Source organism: Ictidomys tridecemlineatus, chromosome 3 (assembly GCF_052094955.1).
Source record: "Ictidomys tridecemlineatus isolate mIctTri1 chromosome 3, mIctTri1.hap1, whole genome shotgun sequence".
Classification (NCBI taxonomy): domain Eukaryota; kingdom Metazoa; phylum Chordata; class Mammalia; order Rodentia; family Sciuridae; genus Ictidomys; species Ictidomys tridecemlineatus.
In genome coordinates, this window is record NC_135479.1 from 154,453,341 (window position 1) to 154,480,406 (window position 27,066).

Sequence of the window (27,066 nt, forward strand, 5' to 3'; positions counted from 1 at the left end):
GGCGGGAGGGGAGAAGAGGCGCGATCCCGCCCCACTCGGCCTTTCTGGTGTCACGTGACGGGGGAGTCTGGTGTCACGTGAGGCCCAGGTGGCGGCGGAGCTACTGCGAGAGTGAGAGGAAGGGGAAGTCGGAAGGGGTGCGAATGAGGCAAGGGGGGCGGGGGGAAAGACAGCTCCCGGGAGGGCTAGGGCTGCGTGTACATTTGCCTCTCCCTGTAGCTCTCCGATCGGCCCTACTTTGGTCGCTCGCAGCCTGGTGACAGCTGGGCCCGGCCGGCCGCGTGCTGCCTGGGGCGTGAGGAGCGCGCGCCCTGCCCTCTCGTGCGGCGCTCGTCGCCCCTCCCCCCGTCCATCCCATCGCTACCCGTCCCGTCTTGTCCCGTCCCTTCGGGTGCTGCCGTCTGTGTGCCTATGCGAGTCGGCGGCATTGGGGACATCTTTTGACTTCCCGGCCCCTATCCCGGCTGCCCTCCCCATCCCATCGCGGGGCCGGCCGCTGTTCCGGCCCCAGGATGCAGAATGTGATTAACACGGTGAAGGGAAAGGCACTGGAAGTGGCTGAGTACCTGACCCCGGTCCTCAAGGTAAGCCGGGCGGGCTTGCCGGGGGCTGTCAGGCTCACGCTCAGCTCTGCAAGGACCGGGCGCCAGAGGAGACCCCTGTTATCTGACGAGGAACAGTGTAGGAAGGTGTAAGGGTGGGACGCACAGAAGGGGGAGCCCCCGTCCCTGGTCTCCCCTTATGGTTCGGTAGGGCTCTCTGGCTCTTCACTGATAAACTTGGAGCGACGCTCTGTGTGTGTGCTCGGGTCTCCACCCTTCACAACTCTGCGTCTGGTTTGTAGGGTTGGAAGGTGGTCGGCAGCTAGGACGATTTAACAATGTTAAATCCTAACATCGGAAGTTTAAAACATTTAACCAAGGATTTTGCTTATTTTGGTAGAATGAAATAAGTCTTGGTAGCAAAATGACATGACACTCCCCCACCCTCAAGTTTCAGAGAAAGATTTTTTATAAGTATGAAATACGTAAATAGTGACTGAGGTTCCTATTCCTTTAGAGTTTAGAGAACGAAGTGAAATTGGTAACATTAACATTGTACTTGAACTAAAGAGCAGAACTATGCTTTCCCAAGTTTTAAAAATATCAGTAACTGGTTTTTAATCTTGGACTTTCAGTGATAATAAAGAGCAGCTTGACTCGCTTGAATATATAATTTTTAGTATATTGGCAAAATACAGCACTTACAAAGTAAAAATTGTAATGCATTAGCTGTTACAGCAGTGACTGAATTGTTTCGTATTCTCAGAGATAAATTTCTAGAACTGCAGTCAAGTTTCTCTTATTCTGGGGCATCTATTTTTGAACTTTTTCTGAAAAGTGCATCGTGACACTAAATGACTGGCAAGTGCTCTCTTACTTTTCTTTCATTTTGTTCTTTTATTAACTTTTGATTCGAATTTTACTAATCTTAGTGTGGGGATAAAATATTGTGATATAATAAGAGAAATGGTTGGCAGTTTTACTTCCTTTCTTGGACATAGAGAAATGTTAGGTCTGTATGTTTTTGTTTTTAACATAATTCACTTCCAAGACTCCTTTTGAAATGAGACCTTGTTGGGCCAAGTAAGAAAAAAGTCAGGTACAGTTAAATGGGATCCTAACTCTTGCTTTCATTTTGTTTGTTTACTGTGAAAGTCATTTTAGTTAATTAAGCTTTTTCAGTCAACTATTTAAAATTCAAAAATAATTTTGACATTGAATCAAATGTTTCTACTTCATCTTATGTTATACCTTTTCAGAATAGCATGTTTACCTAGGTGTACAGCATTTTAACAATCCACGTTTGTACAACTTTTTAGTTTCAATAAGAGATGAATCAAAGATCTCTTAAATATAAAAGTTATTTAATAGTCTGTATTTTATTGAATTTATGACATATATTGTTTTGAAGAATCATTTTACTTGTTTCTCAACTGGAAAGAAGTGTTAACCTGTTAGTATGTAAGGTATATATTTTTACTATAAAGGAAAGCAGAATTATGACCCTCTCCTGTCACTCCTTTGCTCTTGGTTTACAGAGAGAATCCTTAAAGTTTCCTGCTAAATGAAGGAAGGAGAAAAAAGGAAAAATTCCTAAGAAAGAAATAATGAATTCTGCTAAACTTAAGAAAAAAATCATGTTTTGTTTAAGGAACATACATACAGTAAAAACTTAAGTCCTGATAATGATTTTCAAGGCTGTACTTAATCGGTAGAAATTGCAATCTCAAGTACTACTCTGTCTCATGAACACTTTTGCTTTAAGCCAACTTGACCTCTTTAGCACTCTATCAAACACAGTCCTGCTTCTAAGCTTTTGCATTTGCTCTTCTCTCAACTTGAAATGCTCTCCCTCCAGAGGGCTTTATGGTTTGTTTATTGACATAAGTGTTTAAGTTACTTATCTTTATTCTCTTATTTCAATATTTTTGTTTGTTTTGGTGGTGCTGGATATTGAACCCAGGGTCTTATGTATGCAAGACAAGCACTCTACCAACTGAGCTATATTCTCAACCCTTATTTCAATTTTTCATGGCTGTCTCCCTACCACCTGGCAGATTCCTCTCTGCTTCATTTTTTTTAATAGTATGCTATTCATTATCATTTGACTTTTTTTTCCTCAACTAGAATTAAAATAGTTTTTGAGAGCAAAGATGAGTTTGGTCTATTTTATTCATACATACATACCATTGCCTGGCACAAAGTAGTTGGTAAATATTTGTTGAATGAGTAATGTTTATAAATGAATCTTTTCATTTTTTGTAGGCTACCACAAAATCTTACTTATAGCTTAAAATTTAGAAAAATTTAATAAATACCATACCTTACTTAGAGGAAAGAATATTGTTTTAATATCTTGGTGGAGATGAGAGTAATGGAAAATATTAAATGATTCCTTCATTTGATTTCTAATATTACTCAGTTTAAATAAGATTTGTTAAGATTCTTAAACATCTTTGAGTCATTTTTATGGTGCTGTTAAATAAAGATATTTGTTCATTGCACAGAATCATTGTAAAGCTTCATGCTTATTTAAACCTTTGAATGTTTTTTCTTAGAACTGTGATCAAATTGTTTTATTGTTATTTTCATTTAAGTTTTCTACATTAGGCTTTTATATATCTTTGTGGTATGACATACACGGTATGCACAGTGTATAATTTTTTGAATGTACTCTATTGCATAGAAGAATTCATTGCCCTGAAACATTTTGTAATTGAAATTGAAAGATATTATTATATTATTGTTTTTGCTTTCTTTAGGAATCAAAATTTAAGGAAACAGGTGTAATCACCCCAGAAGAGGTAAGTGTTTGAGATATTTTAAAATCTTTATTTTCTAAAATTGTATTAAACTGGAGTTTTTGCTTTGTGAGAGAACATCTTGAACTTTTTGATTTCACTACAGTTAGATTTTGGTGATTTATGGGAATTTCTGCTTCCTATAGAAGAGAAGATGTAACTTCCTTCTCAGTTTGCAACTTCTCTTATTTCTCTGTAGTTCCTCTTTATATAGAAATGAAGGTGTTTGAGGGAATGCGAAAGATTCCTATGGTCACATCCTTTATTCATATTTATTATTGTATTGAGCTTTGCAGTGGGCTCGTAGGGTTGCTGTTACAGGCTCTGTCTATACCAAATGTGAATTTTTATAGTTTTCTGTCTGGAAACTTTACTCATTGCTAAAATTTTCTCTTAATATTCAGAATAAATATATTGTTACCTACTGGGCGCTCATTTAGTTTACCTTTTCTACTAAACAAGTAATGTTGAAACTGCTTGGAACTGGAACTAACAGCTATGTGATAGGTCAGTTGTATTTTATTGAACTTTAAACATAGAATTATGTTTTGAAGAATCATTTCGCTTATTGACCAAATCTGTATGACAAGAGTTCTCTTTCATTATGTATTTTATCCTTAGAAAAGTTAAGTATATACTGAGCTAAAAGCCCTTTTTGGTTCCAGCTTTGTATCAGATTTATTTTGTTTTTTAAGTAAAAGGCAAGGGATTTATTTAAGTTTGATCTTGAACTCACTGGAAACACTGTTCATTGGCAATCTGTATTCATTATTTTAAAAGAAATGTTTTGAAATAAGTCATATTACATGATGGGACCACTGTTGCAGCTGTGCATTCCAGGTCCTCAGGCCAAAGAATTAACTGATCTATCAGTTTTCATTATGATGGCATCTTCCCAGTCCCAAATCCCTCTGAGATTTAAGAATGGTTTCTTAAACTGATCTTTTATCTAAAACTGCCTTTAATTTTAATGAAGACACATGGTAGAATGAAAAAAAAAAAAGCCTAGAAGACCTACTTTCTAGACCCATTTCTCCAATTTCTATTTATTTTGTCACATCGATTAAGCTATCTAAGTCCAGGCCTCATGTTTCCTCATCTGTAAGAGGAAGAGCTTGAGCTAGACATTCTCTGAAGAATTTATTCTACCTTAGGTTTCATGAGATTAATACCTTGAATACCCCCCCCCAAAACAAACAAACAAACAAAAACAAACAAAAGTTATGATCAAAAGGCTAACATTTTTTTGCCAACCAGACTTATAATGTAGACATGGCTCTTTAAGTATCTGAAATCAAGAGCAGAGATGAGCATTTGTTGTTCTTGTACTCTCAGGCTTTATCTTTTTTTTTTTTTTTTTTTTTTTAAAGAGAGAGTGAGAGGAGAGAGAGAGAGAATTTTTAATATTTATTTTTTAATTCTTGGCGGACACAACATCTTTGTTGGTATGTGGTGCTGAGGATCGAACCCGGGCCGCACGCATGCCAGGCGAGCGCGCTACCGCTGAGCCACATCTCCAGCCCTCTCAGGCTTTATCTTGACTACATGAAGATGACTAATTATTAGTGGATATTAGAGATGCAATCTATGGTTGTTGAATAGAATTAAGCTTAAGATAGGAATTCATCCTAAAATGAGTAGCTGTTATACTTGATACCATGAAAAAAGTTAGTTATTTTTTTCTTAAAAAATAATCAAGACAAAACTACCCAACTTGGGTACTATCCACGTAATGTTGGGTTGGGATAGAGCACAATTACAGGATTTGAGTTAGTTTAAAATGACACTGGAGAAGGAAAATGGGAAGACAGTATTTGCTTTGAGTAAATACTATATATAAAATTCATTTGTTTTTCCTGTTTCTGGGCTTCTTACTGTCAGTCTCCAACTATCTTTTTGTTTTCATTGAGAGGTTGTAAAAGTATTTGTGTTTAAAAAGAAGGACAACCAGTGTCTAACATGATATTGTCTGGGAAGAAAAATAATGTTGTGTGTAATAACTTGATTAATTAGAATTCTATTAATAAAGGGTAGGTTGAGGAATAAAATTGCTCACCAAAATGTAAATATTGGTTCTATCATGTTGAAGTTATTCTTTATTATCTATTGACAAATAGAAAATATTTAATCAGAAAGAGAAAAGTACAAGCAAACGGTTGATAATTTGAAATTTGACATTATTTTACACGTTATTTCATTTGAAAATGCAAAGCAAGTAATAATGGTCATTGCTAATGAGAGTAACTGTACACATGTGCTGGTTATTGGTATAATTCTGTGTTCTTCAAAATAGTTTTCTTTACTTTCTAGTGTTTGATTTTTTTTTTTTAATTAATGGATACCAGTAGAGTGACCCAGGAATAAAATTAGTCTTGTGACTTCAAGGCAATATAATTAAAGAATTTTTATTTTTAATTACTTAATTTAACTTCCATTTTGTTAAATTATTACTTTTAAAAAATGTATGAATTATTTATTTCTGGAATTTTCCATTTACTATTTTCAGACTACATTGCACTATGGGTAACAGAAACCGTACAAAAGAATACTGTGGATAAAAGGGGTAAATTCTTTCTTTTGCTGCTGATAACCACAGAACTAAAGTAGCATTTGTTCCAGTGACCCCAAAATGCTTGACTTAAGAACAAAACTATTGTTTTCATTTTGGTTTTTGTCTTTACTTAACTAGTTTAAATAATAAAAAGATTATATGAAATGAAAGAAAATAAACACTTAGAAATTTCCTATGGGAATATAATTGATATATCTTGATGATATGTCATCTTAAAATAGGTTATTCTCAAAATTTTCACTTGATAGGAGTTTTACTCTCAAAACAGTATTTTATATAGATATACTTTCCCGGGGAAGCATTAGAAGACTAAATATATTGTGATTTTTTTGGCTGTTTAATAAACCCATAAACAATGCAATTTTTTAAATTAGAGCTGTTGTGAAATAGAAGCAGTTGGGAAAGTATGTGCATATATTGCTTGAGTTTGGACACTGTAGTTATGCTTCTTCCGTTTTCTGCTAAAAAATAAGTGGATTACTGTCCTTTAGTAAAATCACCTTAAGTCCATATGAACTGGAAATTTTCAAAAGTTTCAGTTATTCTTAGTCTTTTTTTTTTCTGAAGGAAATAAAATGCACATAGTGTTCAACCTGCCATAAAGCCTAAGGATTAGAATTTCATTTCTTAGTTTTTTTTATGTGTTTTCAGTGTAAGTTCAATAATTTTTAACTTTTCCCTCATTGTTTGGCACTACATTTTTGTTATTAATGATTTCTTAAAGAGTATGATGAAGTTTTCAAAATTGGTCCTTACTTAGGTTTTAAAAAATATCATAAAGAGAATGCTAGGGGTGTAGTTCAGTGATAAGAATGCTTACCTAGCATACATACAAAGCCCTGGGTTCAATCCCTAGCATTGAAAAAGAAAAAACAGAGAAAAGGAAAGGAACAAGAACAAAGAAATTAAGGTTATTTAAAAAAAAAAAAAAGCCACATAGAGTACCACTGATTGAATCCTTAGTACTACAATAAATAAATAAATATGTACATATACACCCATATATACCTATATATTTGCATATACAGAAATATTAATTATATAAGTAAAAGAAGCATACACTGTGATGTAAGAGTACTATTACATCTGATACCTGTACCTATTTAGTTATTTTTTCAAAGGTTTACACTGAGTTTTTCAGTCATTACCAAGAATCTCTATATTTTATTAATCAATGTTAATAATCAGGGCTGGGATTATGGCTCAGTGGTAGAGTGCTTGCCTGGCATGTGTGAGGCACTGAGTTAAACTCTAAGCACCGCATATAAATAACAAAGTACAGTAATAATAGTCAAAAATAAGTGTTGGAGCTGATAGAGCAGGTTTGGTGCTTTTTACACCTTAATTGATTGATAGGTATCCAGAGTGATCAGTCTGGTATTTTGCAACCCCACATTTAGTGATGTTCCATTTTTCTTTTTCCCTCTTTCATATTCCTTCCAAATCAAGTTTGTGGCAGCTGGAGATCACTTAGTACACCACTGTCCAACATGGCAATGGTAAGTAATCTTAAGTGAAAAATAGAAAACTAGAAAAAGAATGACTTCAGAATTATGGCAGTTTGCAAAATAGGTTAATGTATGGAAATTAGAATAACAAGCTTAACCTACTTCCTGTAGATTTTTTTCAAATAATACCCCAGTGATAGTCAAAGTAAAATGAAGGAAGAAAATGGTGTTGTACCTTTTTATTTTGCTCCATTAACACAAAAGATGGACATATTGGAGATTTACCTGTTTACCTTCTTTACTAGTATTTCCTTTGTAGTGTCTGTGTCTAATTTTGTGGTTCTTTAAAAAAATAATGTTCAGGTGTTTAATAAATTTAATTTGTTTCTTTATTCAATTTAACCAATGTTTATTGAACATTTTTTATGACAACAAATACAAATATTTGGTATCCTTTTTTTAAAAAAAACATAAAGTATGAACATTTTTATTAAGGTTGAAAAGTAAGTACCCTCTTTACAAATTGTCAAAGTTAAAAAAGGTTCATGATACTAATTAAGATCTTGACTATAAATCTACTTATGATAGACTTAAAGCTTTTATTTTCTTTATTAACTCATAATTAATAAAGTAATTAAATACAACATATCCTTTGAAATATTCTGAAAAATAACAAAGTTTTAAAGCAACTGAAATTTCATTACTTTCAAGTACTAATTAATGGTTACAGTTTATAGAAAAAGAGATCCCAATACTAGCAGATGTATTTATTCAGTTTAGAATTGTTTGGAATTAATCATCTTGTGTGAATGTAGCTGTTTCAATTTATTGTGATTTTTTTCTTCTTAGTAATTTTTTTTTTTTAATTTGTAGCTGAAAGATAGATTTGGTTGGGGGCAGTGGTTCTAGAATTAACAAGGTTTTAATTGACAATGTTTTTTCTTAATTTCTAAAGAACTTAAATAGTTTCAGTACTGTAACCTAGTTTTATTCTCCTTTATATTTACCATGTACCTGAAACACTGGTTGTTGCTTTTTCCTAGTTTTTATATTTTAGGGCATTGTTTTTTTATGTACCAAGAAAAGCCAAAATATCATCAGCTATATCTATTTTTATGTCTTTTTCTTTTATCCTTGTATCTCTGTTCCATATTTAAGAAAATTAAATTCATATCATAGAAGTTCTTTTATGTACTTTGATTCAAGAAAGTTATGGGGTTTTTTCCCCTTATATTCTAAGCTTTTTGTGAAAAGTAGGTTCTGGTCTATAATTTAATATATTTCAATACAAATAGATATAAAATATTAATGTTTCTTTTGTGAAGATATGACATTCATTTTCTATATTGAAATTTCTTTATTGTAAACTTTAATTGTCTAAGTTTAGCTATCTGATTGGTAGCATTGTGATAGGGGTTTGTATATAAGGACAAGATCTTCTAGTAGTAGATCTATTTTATGAATAGGGGTTAATAGAGTTCTAGTTTATGAATTATGATTGTTGAAATAATTTTTTTGTAACTTAGAACACAATTATATTCCACCCAGTGTCCATGCTTCTGACTGAATTGCTGGGGCCAAAAGAATGATCTTAAATCATTGATAGAAACAGATTATTTCTATATCAGTACTTGTCATGTGCTCAAGTGCTATCATGAACTTTTTTTAACTTTTTCCTTCATAACCTTAGGCATTGTCATCATATTGTTGAATTTGACAACTGAGATTAGTTGAAAGAAGAGATGTTAAATGTATTAGGGCATATTTCCTGGTTTTATCTTATGCTGCAGACTATGGCTCGAAATTTCTGCAGAAGCTTAAAAAGGCAGTCAAACTCCCAAGTTTGTGTTCTTAAATTTGTGAAGAAAACATGTGCCATCTCGATTCTGGCTAAGCCTAGTAGATAGCCCACAAATTCTTGATGAGAAATGTCAGAATAGCTAAAAAAAAAAAAAAAAGTTACAATTGGTTCTGACCCACAGAAAAAGTAATTTAAGAGTAGGAATCCTGGAGTTGCTTGGCTTGATCCTCTTTCTTTACACCTTCTGGTTTTGTGACTGTGGGCAACCTGACCCCTTTAAGCTTTAGTTTACCTGCCTATAAAATGGCATATTAGCTACGTCTTAACATTAGCTATGTCTTAGAATTATGAAAATTAATTAATAATAGTGTATGTTTGAGTTCTAACATCCAATAAAAGAAACTTTTTAAAGCATTATTATTCTCAATATTATCATCTTGTGATTCAAAGCCATCTTTTCTTAGTTCCAATTTTAATACAGTGGTAGGAACAGGGATCTTGCCAACCACCTACTTTGTTATGTAATGACATGCAGCTTTTTTCTTTCTTTCTTCCTTTCTTTCCTTCTGTCTGTCTGTCTGTCTTTTCTTGATTCTCAAGATGAACTACAATTTGGATTGATAATGTGAAAGATTATTCAATGAAATACAGCTCCGTGAGAGCAGCATTTTCTTTTTGCTTAGAGGCGAGATATAATGGTTGCTTGATAGTTCTATTATCTTACAGTTTTTGTCAAATATTTAATCCAAATTCTCTGAAGTCTGTCTGCATCTCTTAGTATATTTCATTTATATTATTGTTATGCTTTTCTCTGTCCTGACACAATCAGTTAAAGACATTTTTCCCCAATCAATCCTAAAACAATTCCCATAGTAGTGTGGATTCTATAGTTTTGAGATTTACTTTTATATCTTCTGTTCCATATTTGATAAAATATATTTTGTATTTTGGTGCTTTTCACTATTTTTAAAGGGCTACAGGGGAAGAATTGAAAGTGAAGGCATACCTACCAACAGGCAAACAATTTTTGGTAACCAAAAATGGTAAGAATTATGTTGTATACATTGGTAAACTTTGCACAGTTATATTAAAAACAACAGTTGACACTTACCAGATTTCTAATTTATTCCTAAAACTGGTCTAAAAGCTTTTCAGACAGAAATGAGGAAATTTTATGAAGCTCTAAATTTTCTATTCTTGGAGTAATTTTTCTTAGTTGATTTTTGTCTCCTCTTCCTTTTTGTTATTTATTTTTGCCAAAAAAGAAAAAAATTTGGTTGTCAAGATATGGAGGAAGAGGGTCCTAAGAAAAGTTGGATTTCTCCTAATTGGATATTTAACTGATACTGCCTACCTTTGACGTTTAAAAGTTCAAAGCTAAATATTTTATCTTCCATGTGCTATTGAAGGATTGCCTATAGGCAAAAAAAAAAAAAAATGTTTTGAAGCAGATATCTTATTTATGAAGTTAAAATAGCACTAAAAATTTATGATAGTCATTAAATAATCACATAATAATATATTGATTTTCATTCTAACTTATCCCATATGGGAAAGGAAAAATAATATGTAAAAAACCAGTATTTTTTATTCCCTTCATTATATTTACTTTTAGAATTTATTATTTATATTCTGATTAAGTAAATCAGGATATTCATAGCAATTTGTTTACCCTACATCATGTTCTTACCTTATAATTGTTCAATTTTAAGGCTTATGAGTAAAAATACTTATTAATTGACACATTTGCTTTGTGAAAAACTGCTCACCAATATTGTATAAGGGGGTAAAATTTAGCAGTTTGTTTAACTTTAAACTGTTTTATCCATTAGAATAACTAGAACTTAAAAATGAATTCTGACATGTGGTACTGCCATGTTCTGAGAGTAAAGCCATTACTTCAAGGTTATTGTTGGATTAGCCTGAAATTGAACAGTGCCATCTAACTTCAGCCTACAGTTCTTTACAGACCATTATGGTAAAGAAATATGTAGAACACTCCCACTAGAGCCTTTCTACTTGTCTTCTGACAAAGTCATTCAGGGAAAGATGAATGTGGTCAAATAAGTAGTTATATGTCTATGGGCTGAATGTAATTCTTAACCACTTTCATTTGAAGTGAAATATATTCACTTAATAATTTTATAGCATAAATAAATATAATGGAATAAGCATTTTCTTCTTTTTAACAGATTTGTGATTAATGGATTGTGTACTAGTAACTGTGTTTCCCTTTTTTTTATAGTGCCATGCTACAAGCGGTGCAAACAGATGGAATATTCAGATGAATTGGAAGCTATCATTGAAGAAGATGATGGTGATGGGGGATGGGTAGATACATATCACAACACAGGTAAAAAGAGAATAGAATGACATATATTTAAATTTTATTAAACTTTTCAAAATCCTTCATTGTAACAGTTTTCATAAGAAAAAGAGGTATTGTCCCAGTAGACTTTTACCTGAAAGAAGTAGGAGGATATATTATGGGGGAAAAGAGTTTTAAAAAAAAAAAGAATCATTGGAGTATATTAAATTTCTTTAGTCCCTGCTGTTTCAGTTGCAATTTGAAATATCCAAGTTATTTTTGTTATTTCTAAGTTATAGGAAAAAATAAAACCATTCAAAAATACTAAAACTTTGCTATAGAAAACCTCTTATTTACATGTTGTTGCATTATTGGATTATGAGCTTCTTTATGACAGGAACTCTTCTATACTCTTACTGATTTATTACTTACATGCAGAGAACTAGCATCTTGAAGAAATTTAAGTATTGTGAGCTTCACGAGGGATTCATTGTTGAATCCTCAGTATCTATCTTAGTGTCTAACATAGAAGTTGTTCAATAAGTATTTGTTAATTGAATTACAGGGATTTTTAAGTGTATGTTTGCGTGTTATTTGAAACACTGAATAAACTTTATTTTAACAAATTATAAAAATTTCTATTTTGCTGCTGTGTTTATGTATCTTTAAAAAATACATATTATTATGTGCTGCCGAAGCTACCACTTATTACTTAGTTTTAATAAAGAAAATGTTCTAAGTTTAAGTGCATGATCTAAAACCAAGTTTTCTCTCCCTGAATCCTAGAGACAAATAGGTATATCCTACAGCTATGTTTCTCAATCTCAACACTATTGACACAATTGACATTTAGACCTGGATAATTTTTTGTTGTAGCCTTTCTTGTGCATTATAGAATGTTTAATAGTATCTTTGTCCTCTGCCTACTAGATGCCAGTAGCATCCCCTAGTTACAACCCAAAATACCTCCAGACATTGCTACATCTTTCATGATTAGCAAATTGTTGCTCTTAATTGTGATTTATTGCAATAGACAATAGACTAAGTCTCTGTACAAGTAAAAGTACCACCTTAGAGGTCAATTTCTCCTCTACTCTAAATGAAGAAAACTGCCATCTGTTTTCTTATGAAAATATAGGCACAAATCCAGGACTTGAACTTCTCAAACTGAAACTTGTTTGCTGCTTAATGAGTTGAGTGATGTTATGTGAAAGCTTAGAGGAAATAACCTATTCAGCAGCGTTTTTTTAATATTTACTTTTTAGTTATAGGTGGACACAATATCTTTATTTTTATGTGGTGCTGAGGTCGAACCCATGCTAGACAAGCACTCTACCGCTAGGTCACAACCCCAGCCCTCAGCAGCTTTTTATAATAATTTTTTAAATGGTCCTCTTTTTTCCCCCACCAATTAATGCTATTAGACTTCTTTTTTTCCTGATCTTTACAAAATCTTCTAATTGTTTTACTTTAATTTTCCCATGACTGGAAGATGTAGTCAGTCCATTGTAATTAAATTGCCTATTGACTGACTAGAACAGTTGGTTATAAAGCACTGTTTCTGAAGTCAACATAATGGGTTACTCTATTTTTTAGTTGTATTCTATTTCATATTCATTATTGCAAACTCCAGGGATGTATTTACAATATCATTTGTCTCAGAGATAAGTTGGTGTCAGTATGATTGGAGTAACAAAAATCTTTAGAAATTAGACAAGTAAAAAATAGTGCTGGAGTGATAGAGAACAGGCAGTGTCATTTTTGCATGTGAAAGATAGCACAGTATTTTATTTCCGTTAATGTAAATTCTAATTATTTATGAGATGTAAAACTTTAGCATATTCAGTGGATCATTTTGTAATGTCAATTTGATATGTTAAGATTTGGGTTTTACATATCATTTAAGATATAGAGTATAAGAAGGATTCTATATAATACTATGAATATTTAAGGTAAATACCATTTATGGATCTCTAACTGGTGCCCATCCAATAACTACTATGATGAGAGCTGTTGTTTTACCTTTCAAACTTCAACTGTTACACGCATTTTTTTTTTAGTTGTAGTTGGACATAATATCTAAATTTTTTTTATTAGTTGCTCAAGACAATACAATGATCTTGACATATCATACATTTGATTCAAATAGGGTATGAATTCTCATTTTTCCATGTGTACAGATTGCAGGATCACATTGGTTATACATCCATGTGTATACATACAGCAATCCTAGTGTCAGTTGTATTCTGCTGCCCTCCCTATCCCCCCCCCTTCCCTACCTTCCCCTCCCATCACCTCTCTCTACCCATTCTGCTGTGACACTTATCTCTCTTTTTTTTTTCTTCCTTTCCCCCTCACACTATCCTATATGTATTTTGTGAACCCATGAGGGTCTCCTTTCATCTTCTGTGCAATTCCCCTTTTTCCTCTCATTCCCTCTCACCTCTTTTCCTTGTTTCGTGGTAATATTCTTTTCATGCTCTTCCTTCCTACTCTGTTTTGAGTCACCTCCTTTATATCAGAGAAGACATTAGGCATTTGTTTCTTAGGGATTGGCTAAATGACATCTTCTATTTGTGAAAGTGAACAAATAGATATTAAACAGATGTATTAAAGTTTTAGAGGATGAATATGCTTATTAGGAGCTAAGCATATATTGTATTTAAGATATTTTTTCCCTGTAGTATCTTTAACTACTCTTGTCTTAATTAATTGTCTATCCTTGTTAAACAGTCTGATTAAGAATGTTGACAGGTATTTTGAACTAGAAATATTATTTAGCTGACTAGATATATTGCCACCTGCTTAATACTTCCATTGAGACAAAGGAAGTTCTGAGGAATTTGCTTTGTGAGGTGCAATGGAGAATCATTGAACCAAATGTCAACTCATATGTATTTTATGCCCAGCTTCTTTATAACTGTGAGACTCAAGCAGGGCATTTTGCCTCTCCAGTGACTTCATTTCTGCATAAGGAGAAATTATTATTATTATTGTTTTAGAAGCTAGTGTTTAAATAGAATGTGTAAACACTTGGCAAAGCAGTAAGCCATATGTAAATGTAAAATGGTATTATCAAATATTCTAAGTTTCTGAACCAAATAGCATATTTAAAATATTTGAAGTAAATAGCATATTAATATAGCCATACCTAGTTGAGAAAATTTGGATACAGGTTTAATCAAAATGTAAATGTGAGTACTGTAATCTCTTAATAGTTTCACTTTCTTAGAATGTATTGTGATAAACTAAGTGAGGAATAGTAAATAAAGGATGAGAAGGATAAGTCATGGAGAACATTAAATTAGTTTATATTTTTAGTTTGAGACAGCATCTTTGGGATTATATTTGTATTTACCTCTTTACTTCAGATCAGTTATGAGAATTTAGATAATTTTAAGTGTTTTTATGTTGCTTTATTCAAATAAATGTGATGTTTACTGTTTAATTTTAGTTACTCTTTCTGCTGAATTGTAAACAGGTATTGCAGGAATAACTGAAGCAGTTAAGGAGATTACATTGGAAAACAAGGTACTGGTTTGTTAATATTTCTAAAATCAGTGACCTAGTTATTTGCATATGTCTATATCTATATATCTATGTTGAAATCATTCATCTTTCTTATCCACACTTACCATTATCAAACTCATTTAAATTCCAACTATTTCCCCCCCTCTCATTTTTCTGCATCAGCATATACTAGAATACTACTGCTTATTTATACTTCCCTTACTTTTCTTTCTTTCTGTTTCTTTTTTTATTTTTGCAGTGCAGGGGATCAAACCCAAGGCCTGACCTCATGCATACTAGGAAAAAGCTCTGCCACTGAGCCACAATACAAGCCTTCCTTATTTTTCTTGCTGTATGCCTTAAAAACCATTCTGGGGCTTTGGGTTGTAACTCAGTGGTAGAGCCCTTACTCATCATGTGCCAGGCCCTGGGTACAATTGCTACCATTAATTAAAAAAAAAAAAAGAAAAAATGCAAAAAAAAACATTTTTAAGACTGTTACTACTATTACATACTACTACTACTACTATTTTTCATTAATTGGAAAGACTTAAGGTAGTTGAAGTGATTTTGTTTTTAAGTATATTCAGTACTAGATGCTAATGGTATCTTTGTACTCTAAATGTTGCATAAGTAATTATTCTCTGTTTTCTTAAATTACTGACAATGTGGGGTTTTTTTGGCTTTCATTTTTGAAAATTTAAGTTTATACTTCAGTTTAGCATCACCAAAAATCATGATATTTTGAATGACTAGAAGCTGTTAGTTAATTTTTATTATATGATTTATTTGGGGGGAGGATAAAATATATAATTGGGTAGAATTATCCTGCTTGTAAGTTTTCATTTAATTCAAGTTGCATATATTATATTGGCTTTCCATTTCTTGGAATCATTGAAATTGTTTTCAGATTTTTGTATAGTCATTTAAAATTATATAAAAAATACAAAATGTCTTCACTTTGATCTTTTCTTAGTTATTTCTTTTAATCACCAAGTCTCTTGGAAGATAGACTGTTTGGATGGAATAATTGTGTCCCTATTGTTCTTAGGAACATTCCCTAAAACAGTTACTAATTTAAGACATTCTTTGTATTTTTGTCATTTCATCTTTGGAAATTTTTAATTGCAGCTTAACAGAAGTATAAGAAAGTAAAATAACTTCTGTTTTTCAGTTTTATACTAGGAATTAAGGTTTGATTCATTGACCTGAGAATTCATCCTTTTGAATTTTTACTTTTGGAAAAGTTTGCTTGAGGAGCAATCACACAAATGGTTTTGCTGCTTCAGATGACTTTATTTGCTCTGTTAGTATGTATGCTTCAAATTTAAATAAGTGGCAGAGCAATGTGGACAGTTTTTTTTTTTTTTTGATAGGTTTATGGTAATTCAAGAATTTTTAATAAATAATGGTTATTGTGATGCTTGGCATCCCACTGAACATCATTATGCTAAAGAATGAATGCTTGTAATTGAAAACTGGGATATATCTTTCATATCATTTTTTAATTAATACTATATAGAATTTATATTATTTTAAAAATAACAGTCCTAAGAATATTTGACATTTAGACCGAAGTATTAATTTTGTTTTTTATTTAGATAATTGGCCCTGAAGATTGAACCTAGGGCCTCACATATGCTGAGCTCATGCTTCTTCACTGAACTACTCCTCTAAGCCCTAAGAATAACCTTGGTTCTTGATTTTTTTTTAACTTTGTTCTTCTATATCAAATATGACTATTACCAGCATGATTAAAATTTTTCTTAATAATCAGTTTGTTAGATATTAGCTCATTTAATAATTATCCAGACATAGTACAATCTATTTACTTTTATTTACATTTTGAGTATAATTAGGGTGCATTTGATTTAAATTTCTAGAGGTGAATAAAACTCTTCTAAGTAAAATGTAGCCTAAATGAAACTAGATGTCTATTCACTTACTTTTATAAATTTCATATTTTTAGAATATTAGTTTTGTGTATATTATGCATACCACTGGTTAGCATTATTCTTTCATAAGAGACATTACAGTTAAAATATTCAGTGGAAATTTTATGTGTTACAATAACTGAAGTTTGATAATTTTGGATTAATTCAGCAATTTTGGATTTATTAACAAATGAGAAATAGTGGGGTTTCTTGTATTTTTGTTTTGGTGCTAGGAATTGAGCCCATAGGTGTTTAATCACTGAGCCACATCTCTAGCCTGTTTTATTTTTCATTTAGCAGGGTCTTGCTAAGTTGCTTAGGACCTCACTAAATTGCTGAGGCTAGTCTTGAACTTAAAAAATCCTCCTGCCTCATCCTCCCCAGTTGCTGGGGGCTATGCCACCATACTCAGCTAGAATATAAAAGTGTTTAATTTATAAAATATTTTATAAATGTGTTGTGATTTACAAATTTTTCTTCGTTATACAATTTAACAAAATTTTTAAGTGATTTTCTCATACTAATAATTGGTTAACTAAAAAAAATATTTTATTGGGAGTTCAACTGTCAGCCGTTTTTAAAATAATATCTTATTTGACTCTTGGTGTTCCCAAAATACCTTTGAATATTATTCAGTCACAACACTTAGCACATTACTTTCCATGATTGACTTATGGATTGTCATCTCCACCCCTGGTGTTTGAATTTCTTGAGGATAAGAACTGCTTTATCTTTCTTATTTTCACAGTGGTTAGTTACCACTGTGCTAGTATGATTGTTCAATGTTTGAACTAATGAACTTATTTAGGTAACTTTAAATAAAATTAACTTTGAATAGGGGTGTAACTCAGTGGTAGAACACTTGCCTAGAATGGTTAAGGCTCTTGGTTTGATCCTCAGCACTGCAAAATAAATAAATAAATAAACAAACAAAAAAACAAATGTAATTAATTTCAAAGGACAGTATAAAACTCCAAGATTGCTCAGTGCTTTGTGAAGAGGAAGAAGAGGAAGATGAAGGAGAAGCTGCAGACATGGAAGGTATTTGTGCTCTAGATTTGCTTTAATCATACTAAAATACTGATTCTACAATATTTATAATTTCTGTGGATTAAAAATTTTATACTCTAAGCTGTGTCTCTCCTTCTGGAGATGGCCCACATTTTCACTTGAATGTGAGTTCCTGTTTTACTCCAGAAGCTTCTCACTCTCCAGATGGCTGGCATTTTCTCTTAAATATGTATTTTTTTATACTCTACCCTCAAAGACATCTCTCCCTTGAGATAGCCCACATTCTTCCTTGAAATTTAATGTGAAAAATATGTGACTTTAAAAAAAAATTCTATCCCTTTGAATTTTAAGTTTTGACATTTAGCAGCCAGGGAATATTTTGTTTAAATTTCATCAATATAAAACTTCCTTTGATCTTAGACTCTTACATAGTCTTGACAGCATTATTTCTGCTGGAATAAATGTCAGGTCATAAATCTTTAATGCTGGATGTAGCTGCAAAATACTAGTTTTTTAAAATTGGTTCAGAGCAACTTTGTATTTTGTTTCTCCTTTGTTGTTGTTGTTGTTGTTTTGGTACTAGGGATTGAACCTATAGGTGACTAAGCACTGAGTCACATCTCCATCTCATTTTGTATTTTTTTATTTTGAGAAAGGGTCTCACTGAGTTGTTTAGATCTTCACTAAGTTGCTGAGGCTGGCTTTGAACTTGGCAGTCCTCCTGCTGCAGCCTCCTGAGCTGCTAGAATTACAAGCATGCTCCACCACACCCATTCTATTTCTCCTTTTTTAATAGCATCTTTTAATTAAAACATTAAGATAGTGATTTTTTTTTTTTTCTGAGTAAGGGATCTTGCTATGTTGCCTGGGTTTGTCTTGAACTCCTGGGCTCAAAGGATCCTCCTGCCTCAGCCACCTGAGAATTGAGACTCCAGGTGTGTGCCACCAGGCCTGGCAAAATAGGAATTCTTACTGAAGCCTTTTTGGCCACACACAATGCCCTCACAGTTCCTTAAAATTCTGAAATGTCCTCTTGGGGTTACCAGTTAAGAATCATTGCATTAGAGAATCATTGTTACAAGAGATGCATTAAAAGTTAGAAAAAGGAAGAATATGAAAAAGCGGGGGAGGCAGGCATTGAAGTCTATAAGGCAGCTACATCCCCAAAATACATAAAATTTAGTTAGTTGTATATTGTAACATGTAAAAATAGAAGATGGTGTCAGAGTTGAAACACCATAAAGGCAAGTAGTTTTTACTGAACTATAAGTACTTTTCAGGTTTTTTTCCCAAATTGCTTTCAAGTATTCATAAAAATCTAGCTGGGTATTTGTTCCTAAATTTTCGTGCAATTCTGTTCCTTATTTCCACACCAAACTATTGTCCCTGAAATTCATGAGTTTGGTCACAGAAACTTCATATAAAATTTCTATGCTCTGAACTCCCATATTTAAACCTTCAACCTAGATCTCACAACTTCAAACTGTTTGGTTGTTTTTATTTCCAGTTGGATGTCTCAACAGCTGATAAAAACTGAATTTACCCTTTCCTTGCACAATTACTTTTTCTGGGTTCAGTTTCTGTCCAGTCTGGGATGGGGTTGTGGTGGTAGAGAGGAAACCACTGTTTTTAAAGTACAAGCTATGGGACTCCCTTAAATATTTGACAGCCTTATAGTATTGTTTATTACATTTTCCTTAGATAGAGTTAAAGAACTACTAATGTGGAATTTTGTTCATAAACAATATTGATGGTATGAATACAAAAAGTAATTTTTACTCATTTAGTCGACAAATGTTTATTGAGCAGTATAGTATCTGTGTGTTAGGGATGGTTCTTGGTGCTGCAGAAAAACAATAGACATGATCTCTTTAAACTTATAACACTTGAGTGTCTGGAAAGATTCTAATCGGGGGATATGAAAATAGATAAAATACATAATGTGTTAGATTTATATCAGTGATAAGGAGAAAATGAGGAAAGGGCATACTTTTTTGGGGGGGCAACTTTTTTAAGTAAATTGTTCAAGGAAAACCCTATTGAGAGTATGCCATTTGAGTAAAATGTGGTAGGAAGTGAGTAAACAATCTATTTGGTTATCTGGGAAAGAGTGCAAAAGCCCTGAGGTGATAATATGTGTGACTTACAATATTTCATATAATATTGTAAGGAGTTTTCTCTGTCCAGAGAGAGAAGAGTAGTAAAGAGTGGACTCAGGGAGATAAACAGGCCCAGATTATGCAAGGTCCTAACTAAGACTAAGACAAGCAGCCATTTTTCTAACAATTTAATATTTTAACAGAATCACTGTAACTACAATGAGAACATGTTGAAGGGGAAAAGAGACAACAATTAGGATGTATTTTGATAATCTTGGCAATAAATAATAATGTTTTGGACTACAGTTATAATATTGGTAGTGATAAGAAACAATAGAATTCTGGACATATTTTGAGGGTAGGGCCAATGGGATTTGCTACTAGATTGAGCGTAGGATATAAAAGGCAGAGTAGTCAAGTATGACTCCATGGTCTTTGACTTGAGTGTCTGGAAAGATTCCATTGACTGAGGGTGGCTGGCAGGGGTGGGGATTCAGAATGATTAACTTTGGAGAGGGAGTGTCAGTTTTAGACTTGTGATACTTAGGGTGCCCATTAATCATTCAGTAGAATCATAAACAGTTATATATCCATGTTTAAAGAAGTACATGTGGGATTCATCAGTATTTGAAGCCATCAAAACTAATAAATTCATCACTGGAGTAAATGTGGGTAGAGAAGAGACAAGATCTAAGAATTGAACTGTTAGTTACTGCCCTACCATTGTATTTGTATCCAGAATTTCTAATTGCAGCCTCAAATATCATTTGTGATATGTGAAGAACGTATTAAAAGAGCAGCCAGTGAGGTGTGAAGAAAGCCAAGAAAATATTATATCTTAAGAACCAAGGAAAGAAAGTATTCCAAGGAGAGAATAAATCATGTCAGATATTCCTAAGAGTTCAACATTCAACATTACTATTGAATGTAGAAAAGTGGAAATCACTGATAATATAATGAGCATATTTTATGTAGTTATAGTCATCCCCCCTTATCTGTCATTTTGCTTTCTTGTTGTTTCAGTTATCCAAGGTTAGCTGCAGTCTGAAAATATTATTGGAAAATTCCAGAAATAGAAGTCATAAGTTTTAAATTGCATGCCATTCTTAGTAATGTGATGAAATCTCATGCCGTCCCACTGTGTTCCATCCTTGACAAGAATTATCCATTTGTTTAATGTATCCATGTTTCTTGCCCTTTAATCACTTAGTAGCCATCTCATTTATCAGATCAACTGTTGCAGTATCACCTTACTTGTGCTCAGGTGACCCTTATTTTACTAAAAAATGATCCCAAAACACAAAAGTAGCAATGGTGGCAATTCAGATATCAAAGACAAGTTGTAGAATGTGTTCTCTTTTTTTTTTTAAATACATTTATTAGTGCCTTATAATTATACATAATAATTGGATTCATTATGCCATATTTACACATGCACATATCATAATTTGATTAAGGGCACAAATATTTGGTTTTTTAAAATTTTTTTATTATTAGTTGTTCAAAACATTACAAAGCTCTTGAATGTGTTCTCTAAGTGAAAAAGTGGAGGTTCTTGACAGTAATTGAAAGAAAAAAAAATCTTATACTGAGGTTGCAAAGACCTGGAGTAAGAATCTCTCTGTGAAATTGTGAAAAACAAAAAGTTCCTCTTAGTTAGGCTGATGCTCCTCAGACTGCAAAAGTTAAAGCCACATGCGGGATACCTGCTTTGAGACAGAGGAGGTATCAAATTATAGAGTTTAATACTATCTAGTTTCAGGCATCCACTGAGATTCTTGAAGCATATCACCTTCAGATATGAGGGAAGGGGTTGCTGTATACAATGGCCTTTACCAAGGAGTCACCAAGAACCCTTTAGTATTATTATGCCGGTTGACATTTCTAATAAACTTCAGCACAGACCAGGCCTTAAATATGCTGACTTTTTCTGAGCTTTTGTCATGCAAGGTATCTGCTGGTTTGGAAATACAGAATTAACTCATTTATATTGCTTCATTATCTTCAGTTAAAAACAAGCAAACCCCAGTTTTTGAGTGATACTCTGAAGTAATATTTAATATATAATATGTATAAACAAAATTTAATGAATCTTGAACTTGATTCATCTTTTATTTTTATAACAGAATACGAAGAGAGTGGATTATTGGAAACAGATGAGGTTTGTAAATTGTTTTCTCAGTTAATTTTTAAAGAATATACTTGAGGATTAATAGTATTGTTAATGACATATTTCTCTTTCAAAGAAATTTTTAAATATTTATAACACGAAATTTTATCCATGAATTTTAAGTTCATTTACTTTTAAGGAAAAAATGATATAGAATGGAAAAAATAGATTTTTCTAGAATGTCACATTCATACTAATATAATGGCTGTCAATTTTTCTCTATTATGTGCCAGGCTACCCTAGACACAAGGAAAATAGTAGAAGCTTGTAAAGCTAAAACTGATGCTGGAGGTGAAGATGCTATTTTGCAAACCAGAACTTATGACCTGTACATCACTTACGATAAATATTACCAGACACCACGATTATGGTTGTTTGGCTATGATGAGGTAAAAATAAAGAAAAATGTATTTCAGTATAAATATTTTAAGTTGTTGGGTTTAATTCCTTAGTTAAGTACTTGGTTATATGATCTTTTAAATTTTAGAAATCATTTATTTTACAGTTTTATGGTTGATGTTGAACTTGTTTTTTATTTTGAATAAACTGAATTATTCAATGTGACACTAATGCTAATTAAACACAAATGATCTGTTATAAGCATATTCCTTTGCCTCTAAGCTTATCTCTTCAAAATGTGAGGGAAATTCAACTGGGTATATTTTCTTAACTTTTGTTTGGGATTACATCTGTTGGATGTTTAAGTATTTGCAAACTGATCATGTCACATGAATTTGTCCTTAAGACCATTTAAATTCATGTGCTTAATGGAATTAAATGAAAGAGTAATTAAAGTAAAATTAACTTTTTGTTGTTGCTTTTTTGGTATTGGGGATTGAACCCAGGGTCTCTTTACCACTGAACTGCATCCCCAGTCAGTCTTCCTTTATTTTTTTGAGACAGGGTCTCTTATGTTGCTGAGATTGGCTTCAAATTTGCCATCCTCTGTCCTCAGCCTCCTAAGTCACTGGGATTACAGGTGTGCACCACCATGCCTGGCTCACCTTGTTTAACCTATTATTCCTATGACTGTAAATAAGAAACAAGAAAATAAAACAATAGCCCTGAGAAATGAATTGAATTTTAAAATGTTTTGGCAGCCACATTCTTGCCTTTTTTAAAAATACATATATATATATATATTTTTTTTTTTTACTTGTAGTTGGATATAATATCTTTATTTTATTTTTATGTGGTGCTGAGGATTGAACCCAGACCCAGGGCCTTGCACATGCTAGGCGAGTGCTCTACTGCTAAGCCACAACCCCAGCCTCCATACTTGCCTTTTTGTGGAATCTTTTCGGCATTAGGTGGTGACTGATATTGGATAGCCTGGATATATAGGCTCCTTTTCTGCTCCCTGCCTTGATCTAAATGTTGTAAACTTTACCCCAATTCTAAATAATCTGCAATTCTAAATTGTAGTTAAAGTTAGATGGAAGAATAAGTATATTAAAGATATGAAAGCTTTTAAAGAGTACTTTCAAAGCATTTTTTACGATTTCAGCAACGGCAGCCTTTAACAGTTGAGCACATGTATGAAGACATCAGTCAAGATCATGTGAAGAAAACAGTGACCATTGAAAATCACCCTCATCTCCCACCACCTCCCATGTGTTCTGTTCACCCATGCAGGTCTGTATATATAGAGAGTGTATGTATATTTCATAGGATTATTATTTGGGAACCTATAAATATAGAAAAAGAAAAATTCATAAGTAAATAAACTTTTTAGATTCTTTAGAAATATTCTTGCACTTAAATATGTGAAAGAAAGGAAGAAAACCTCTTGTTTAATACATTAAGAACTTTTTTGTTCTGTTAAAGTATTTCCGTATAGAAGAGATCTTTGTGATCTTCCTCTTTGTAGCTTGGAAGATCTGTTATGAACTCAAAATTACTTATCATTATGATTTGCATTATTGACAATGCATCTTTCTATGAATGTGTAGTATAAAATTGAACCCAACACTCTAGTGAAGATTAAAGGGGGGAATATTTTATGACTATTACATGTTAAAAAATTCACCAACAACAGGTTTCTTTACAAATGGATGTGTGTTTTTCCTGTTTTCATCTATTTCATCTACACTAATAAGATTTGCTTTTGCTTTCAGGCATGCTGAAGTGATGAAGAAAATCATTGAAACTGTTGCAGAAGGAGGGGGAGAGCTTGGTGTTCATATGTATCCTTTCCTGTGCATGCGATTGATGGAAAAATGGGTTGTAGGATTTTTTTTTTTCATTTTTGGGAAATGTAGTGACAAAAACCTTTATGACTTAGTACTTATAACTTTTTTTGGCTTCTCATGTCTGAAAGTCCTAATGGGAGTCTGATTTATTTAGGGTATGTTATATTGTGATACACCATTTTCGTTGGGTAGAACATGTCCCTGTGCATTGGTTAGCTTTGCCTTGTTACACAGGTAACCTGCTAATTTAGAATAACATAAATATCTTTTCTTTAAATATATTTCCAATTTAACATGTTACCAAAAATATGCTTTCCCATCATGTAAGAGTAAAGTTAGGTTGTATCAATTTGAAGTCTCCCTGAAGTAAAGAATTCAACTTTAAAACAATTTGGTTAATTAAAAATTAAAGTACAAGAAGTGCTTTAGGTATTTTAAAAAATACTATTTTCTTTTTCTCCAGTGAAAATTATCTATCTAGTATTTTACTGTGGTTCTCTGGAGTTGCCAAGAGCTTTAAATGAAAGTCAGTTTCCCAATACATTGTTAGATTCTGAGATACGTGTATCTATAGTCATAGAAATATTCAGATTCAACAATTTAGATGCCATATATCTTGAATTAGTTTGTTTTTGGGTTGCTGTTTAAGTGGTTAGTTCAGAGCACTCAGTGTTAGATGTAGACTGAGGGGTCATGAGTATCATGAAGTGCAGATAACTTTAAACGTTGATAATAAAGCTTAAGTCCCTCAGAGAAACTTGGGGCATATCTGACATTGAAATAAACCAAGAACTTTCTTGTTACATATAATTTTCTCATTCATCTCTATATTGGAGGCTAGGTAGCAACTTGTAATACTCTGTGTAATTCATTACAGAGTCATTATTTCTCCAATAAACCTTAACTCACAGTGTTTTCTAGTGTAATAGAACATTTGTTTAAAAAAATTGCAAGATTTCATTAAATATAGATCAATATAGAAGTTCTAGCAAATTTATAAGCTATAAAGGGATAAAGAAAATGAATAAATTTTATACTTATTTAAACATGGGTTTTGTCCTTATTTTTATATCAAAGGGACCTATGTGAACTTCTATGCATTAAGAAGTTTAAATTCAAATATTGGAATAGGTAGTCAGGCATTCTTAAAGTTCTGTGATTAATTATCTTTAATGAAACTGAAAAAGATTTTGTCATTTTTTTCTAAGGAACTATTGCTTAATAAAATGGATAATTACAATATGGGTTTAAAACATAAACCATTTACAAGTCTTATTTTCCTTAGCTAAAGGCCTTCAGGTATCTTCTAATTTTTTTGAAATTTGTACAAGCTGTCATTCCAACAATAGAATATGACTACACAAGACACTTCACAATGTAATGAAGAGAACATAGAATCTATTCCTAATTATTGGTTCTGATTTTTAAATAATTAACACATAGGTGTGACCATTGACCATATTCACCAATATGTATAATTTCTCTAATAAAGGGACTTATATGTTTATGCATTAAATAAAAAAATGTTCCACTACCAGCCTTACTTGTTTAATAAAAATGTGTGTAAAGAGACAGTTTTTCTCAGTTCTTATCAAAAGGTCAGAGGATTTCCCCTCAATAACAGCTCTTTAAGTGAAGATGTGTGTAATTTAGAATCATGGCAGTATTTTGGGTTCATATTTATTAGAAAGTTAAAGCTATAATAATGTCAAAGCTATTACTAAAAAATATTGCCTGCTGGACTGTCTTTCCTTCTATTCTTCATTATTGTTCCTTTTTTTTTTCCTTCTCAGCAATCATCTATCTGCTAATAGTATTTGTAAAGCACTTACTATATGCCAGAAAATACACTTAGTACAATTACACATCTTGTTTCCTGATTATAGAAGTTCAGAACAACACTTAAAGCCCAAGAGTAGAGCCCAGGCTGTTTCACACTTCCTTTTTTTACATTCTCTTTATATCCTTGCGTTGTCGTCCTGGAGTTCTAATTTTTCCCCTCAAGAAACTTTTTTTTTCCTTATCTTTCAAGAATATTCTCCTCACCTTTAATGCCTCTTTATTTTCCTTTCTTTTCCAATTGTTGTTCAATTCTAATATTACGTAAGGAAAGCTCCATAAGAAAAGTTCTGATAGAGTGGAGGTAATGTGGTATTTTTGGTTGGTACACATGAAGATATAAAAGCAGATGTCATCCTCTGTTGTACTTCAAATATCCTGCTTGCTTATGTAGCCAGCAAGGTAGCCTGCTTTAATAATTTAAATTAATCTTCCAAACTGATTTTACCAGAATATTTTATTTTTTTAATATCTTTAATTACCTCTATTACAGACAGATATTATCAAATTTTTAGTATTTTTGTCATGGTTTTAAGACTTCTTTCTTTCTTTTTTTTTCTTTTATACTGGGGATTGAACTCACGAGCACTGATCCGCTGAGCAACATCCCCAACTCTTTTTCTTTTTTCTTTTCAGATAGGAATTCACTTAATTGCTTATGGCCTCACTAAGTTGCTCAGGGCTTCACCAAGTTGCTGAGGCTTACTTTGAACTTGTGATCTTCCTGCCTTAGCCTACTGAGCTGCTGAAATTATAGGCATGCACTATCATGCCCAGCAATACTTAACTTATCATTATGGAGACCCTCAATTCTTTTGTATTTTGGTCAGGAAAATAGT

At 32.5% G+C, this 27,066-nt stretch overlaps 1 protein-coding gene across 3 annotated transcripts; it reads left to right on the forward strand.

Annotated features, from left to right (window-relative positions):
- The first annotated feature begins 115 nt into the window (after positions 1-115).
- On the forward strand, positions 116-25,960 carry Atg3 (autophagy related 3). 3 transcript variants are annotated; one of them, XM_078044233.1, is made up of 12 exons: positions 116-137; positions 3,305-3,346; positions 7,365-7,414; positions 10,137-10,207; positions 11,410-11,517; positions 14,954-15,003; positions 17,876-17,957; positions 22,153-22,187; positions 22,430-22,585; positions 23,704-23,831; positions 24,314-24,382; positions 25,688-25,960. In XM_078044233.1, the coding sequence occupies exons 5-12, from the start codon at positions 11,436-11,438 to the stop codon at positions 25,767-25,769; spliced, it is 684 nt and encodes a 227-aa protein (XP_077900359.1). In that variant the 5' UTR covers positions 116-137; positions 3,305-3,346; positions 7,365-7,414; positions 10,137-10,207; positions 11,410-11,435; the 3' UTR covers positions 25,770-25,960. The 3 variants fall into 3 exon arrangements, with proteins under 3 accessions (XP_077900359.1, XP_005327647.1, XP_040126313.1); XM_005327590.4 differs by lacking the exon at positions 116-137 and adding an exon at positions 144-584; XM_040270379.2 differs by lacking the exons at positions 116-137; positions 10,137-10,207 and having other exon boundaries at positions 3,299-3,346.
- Positions 25,961-27,066: the final 1,106 nt, after the last annotated feature.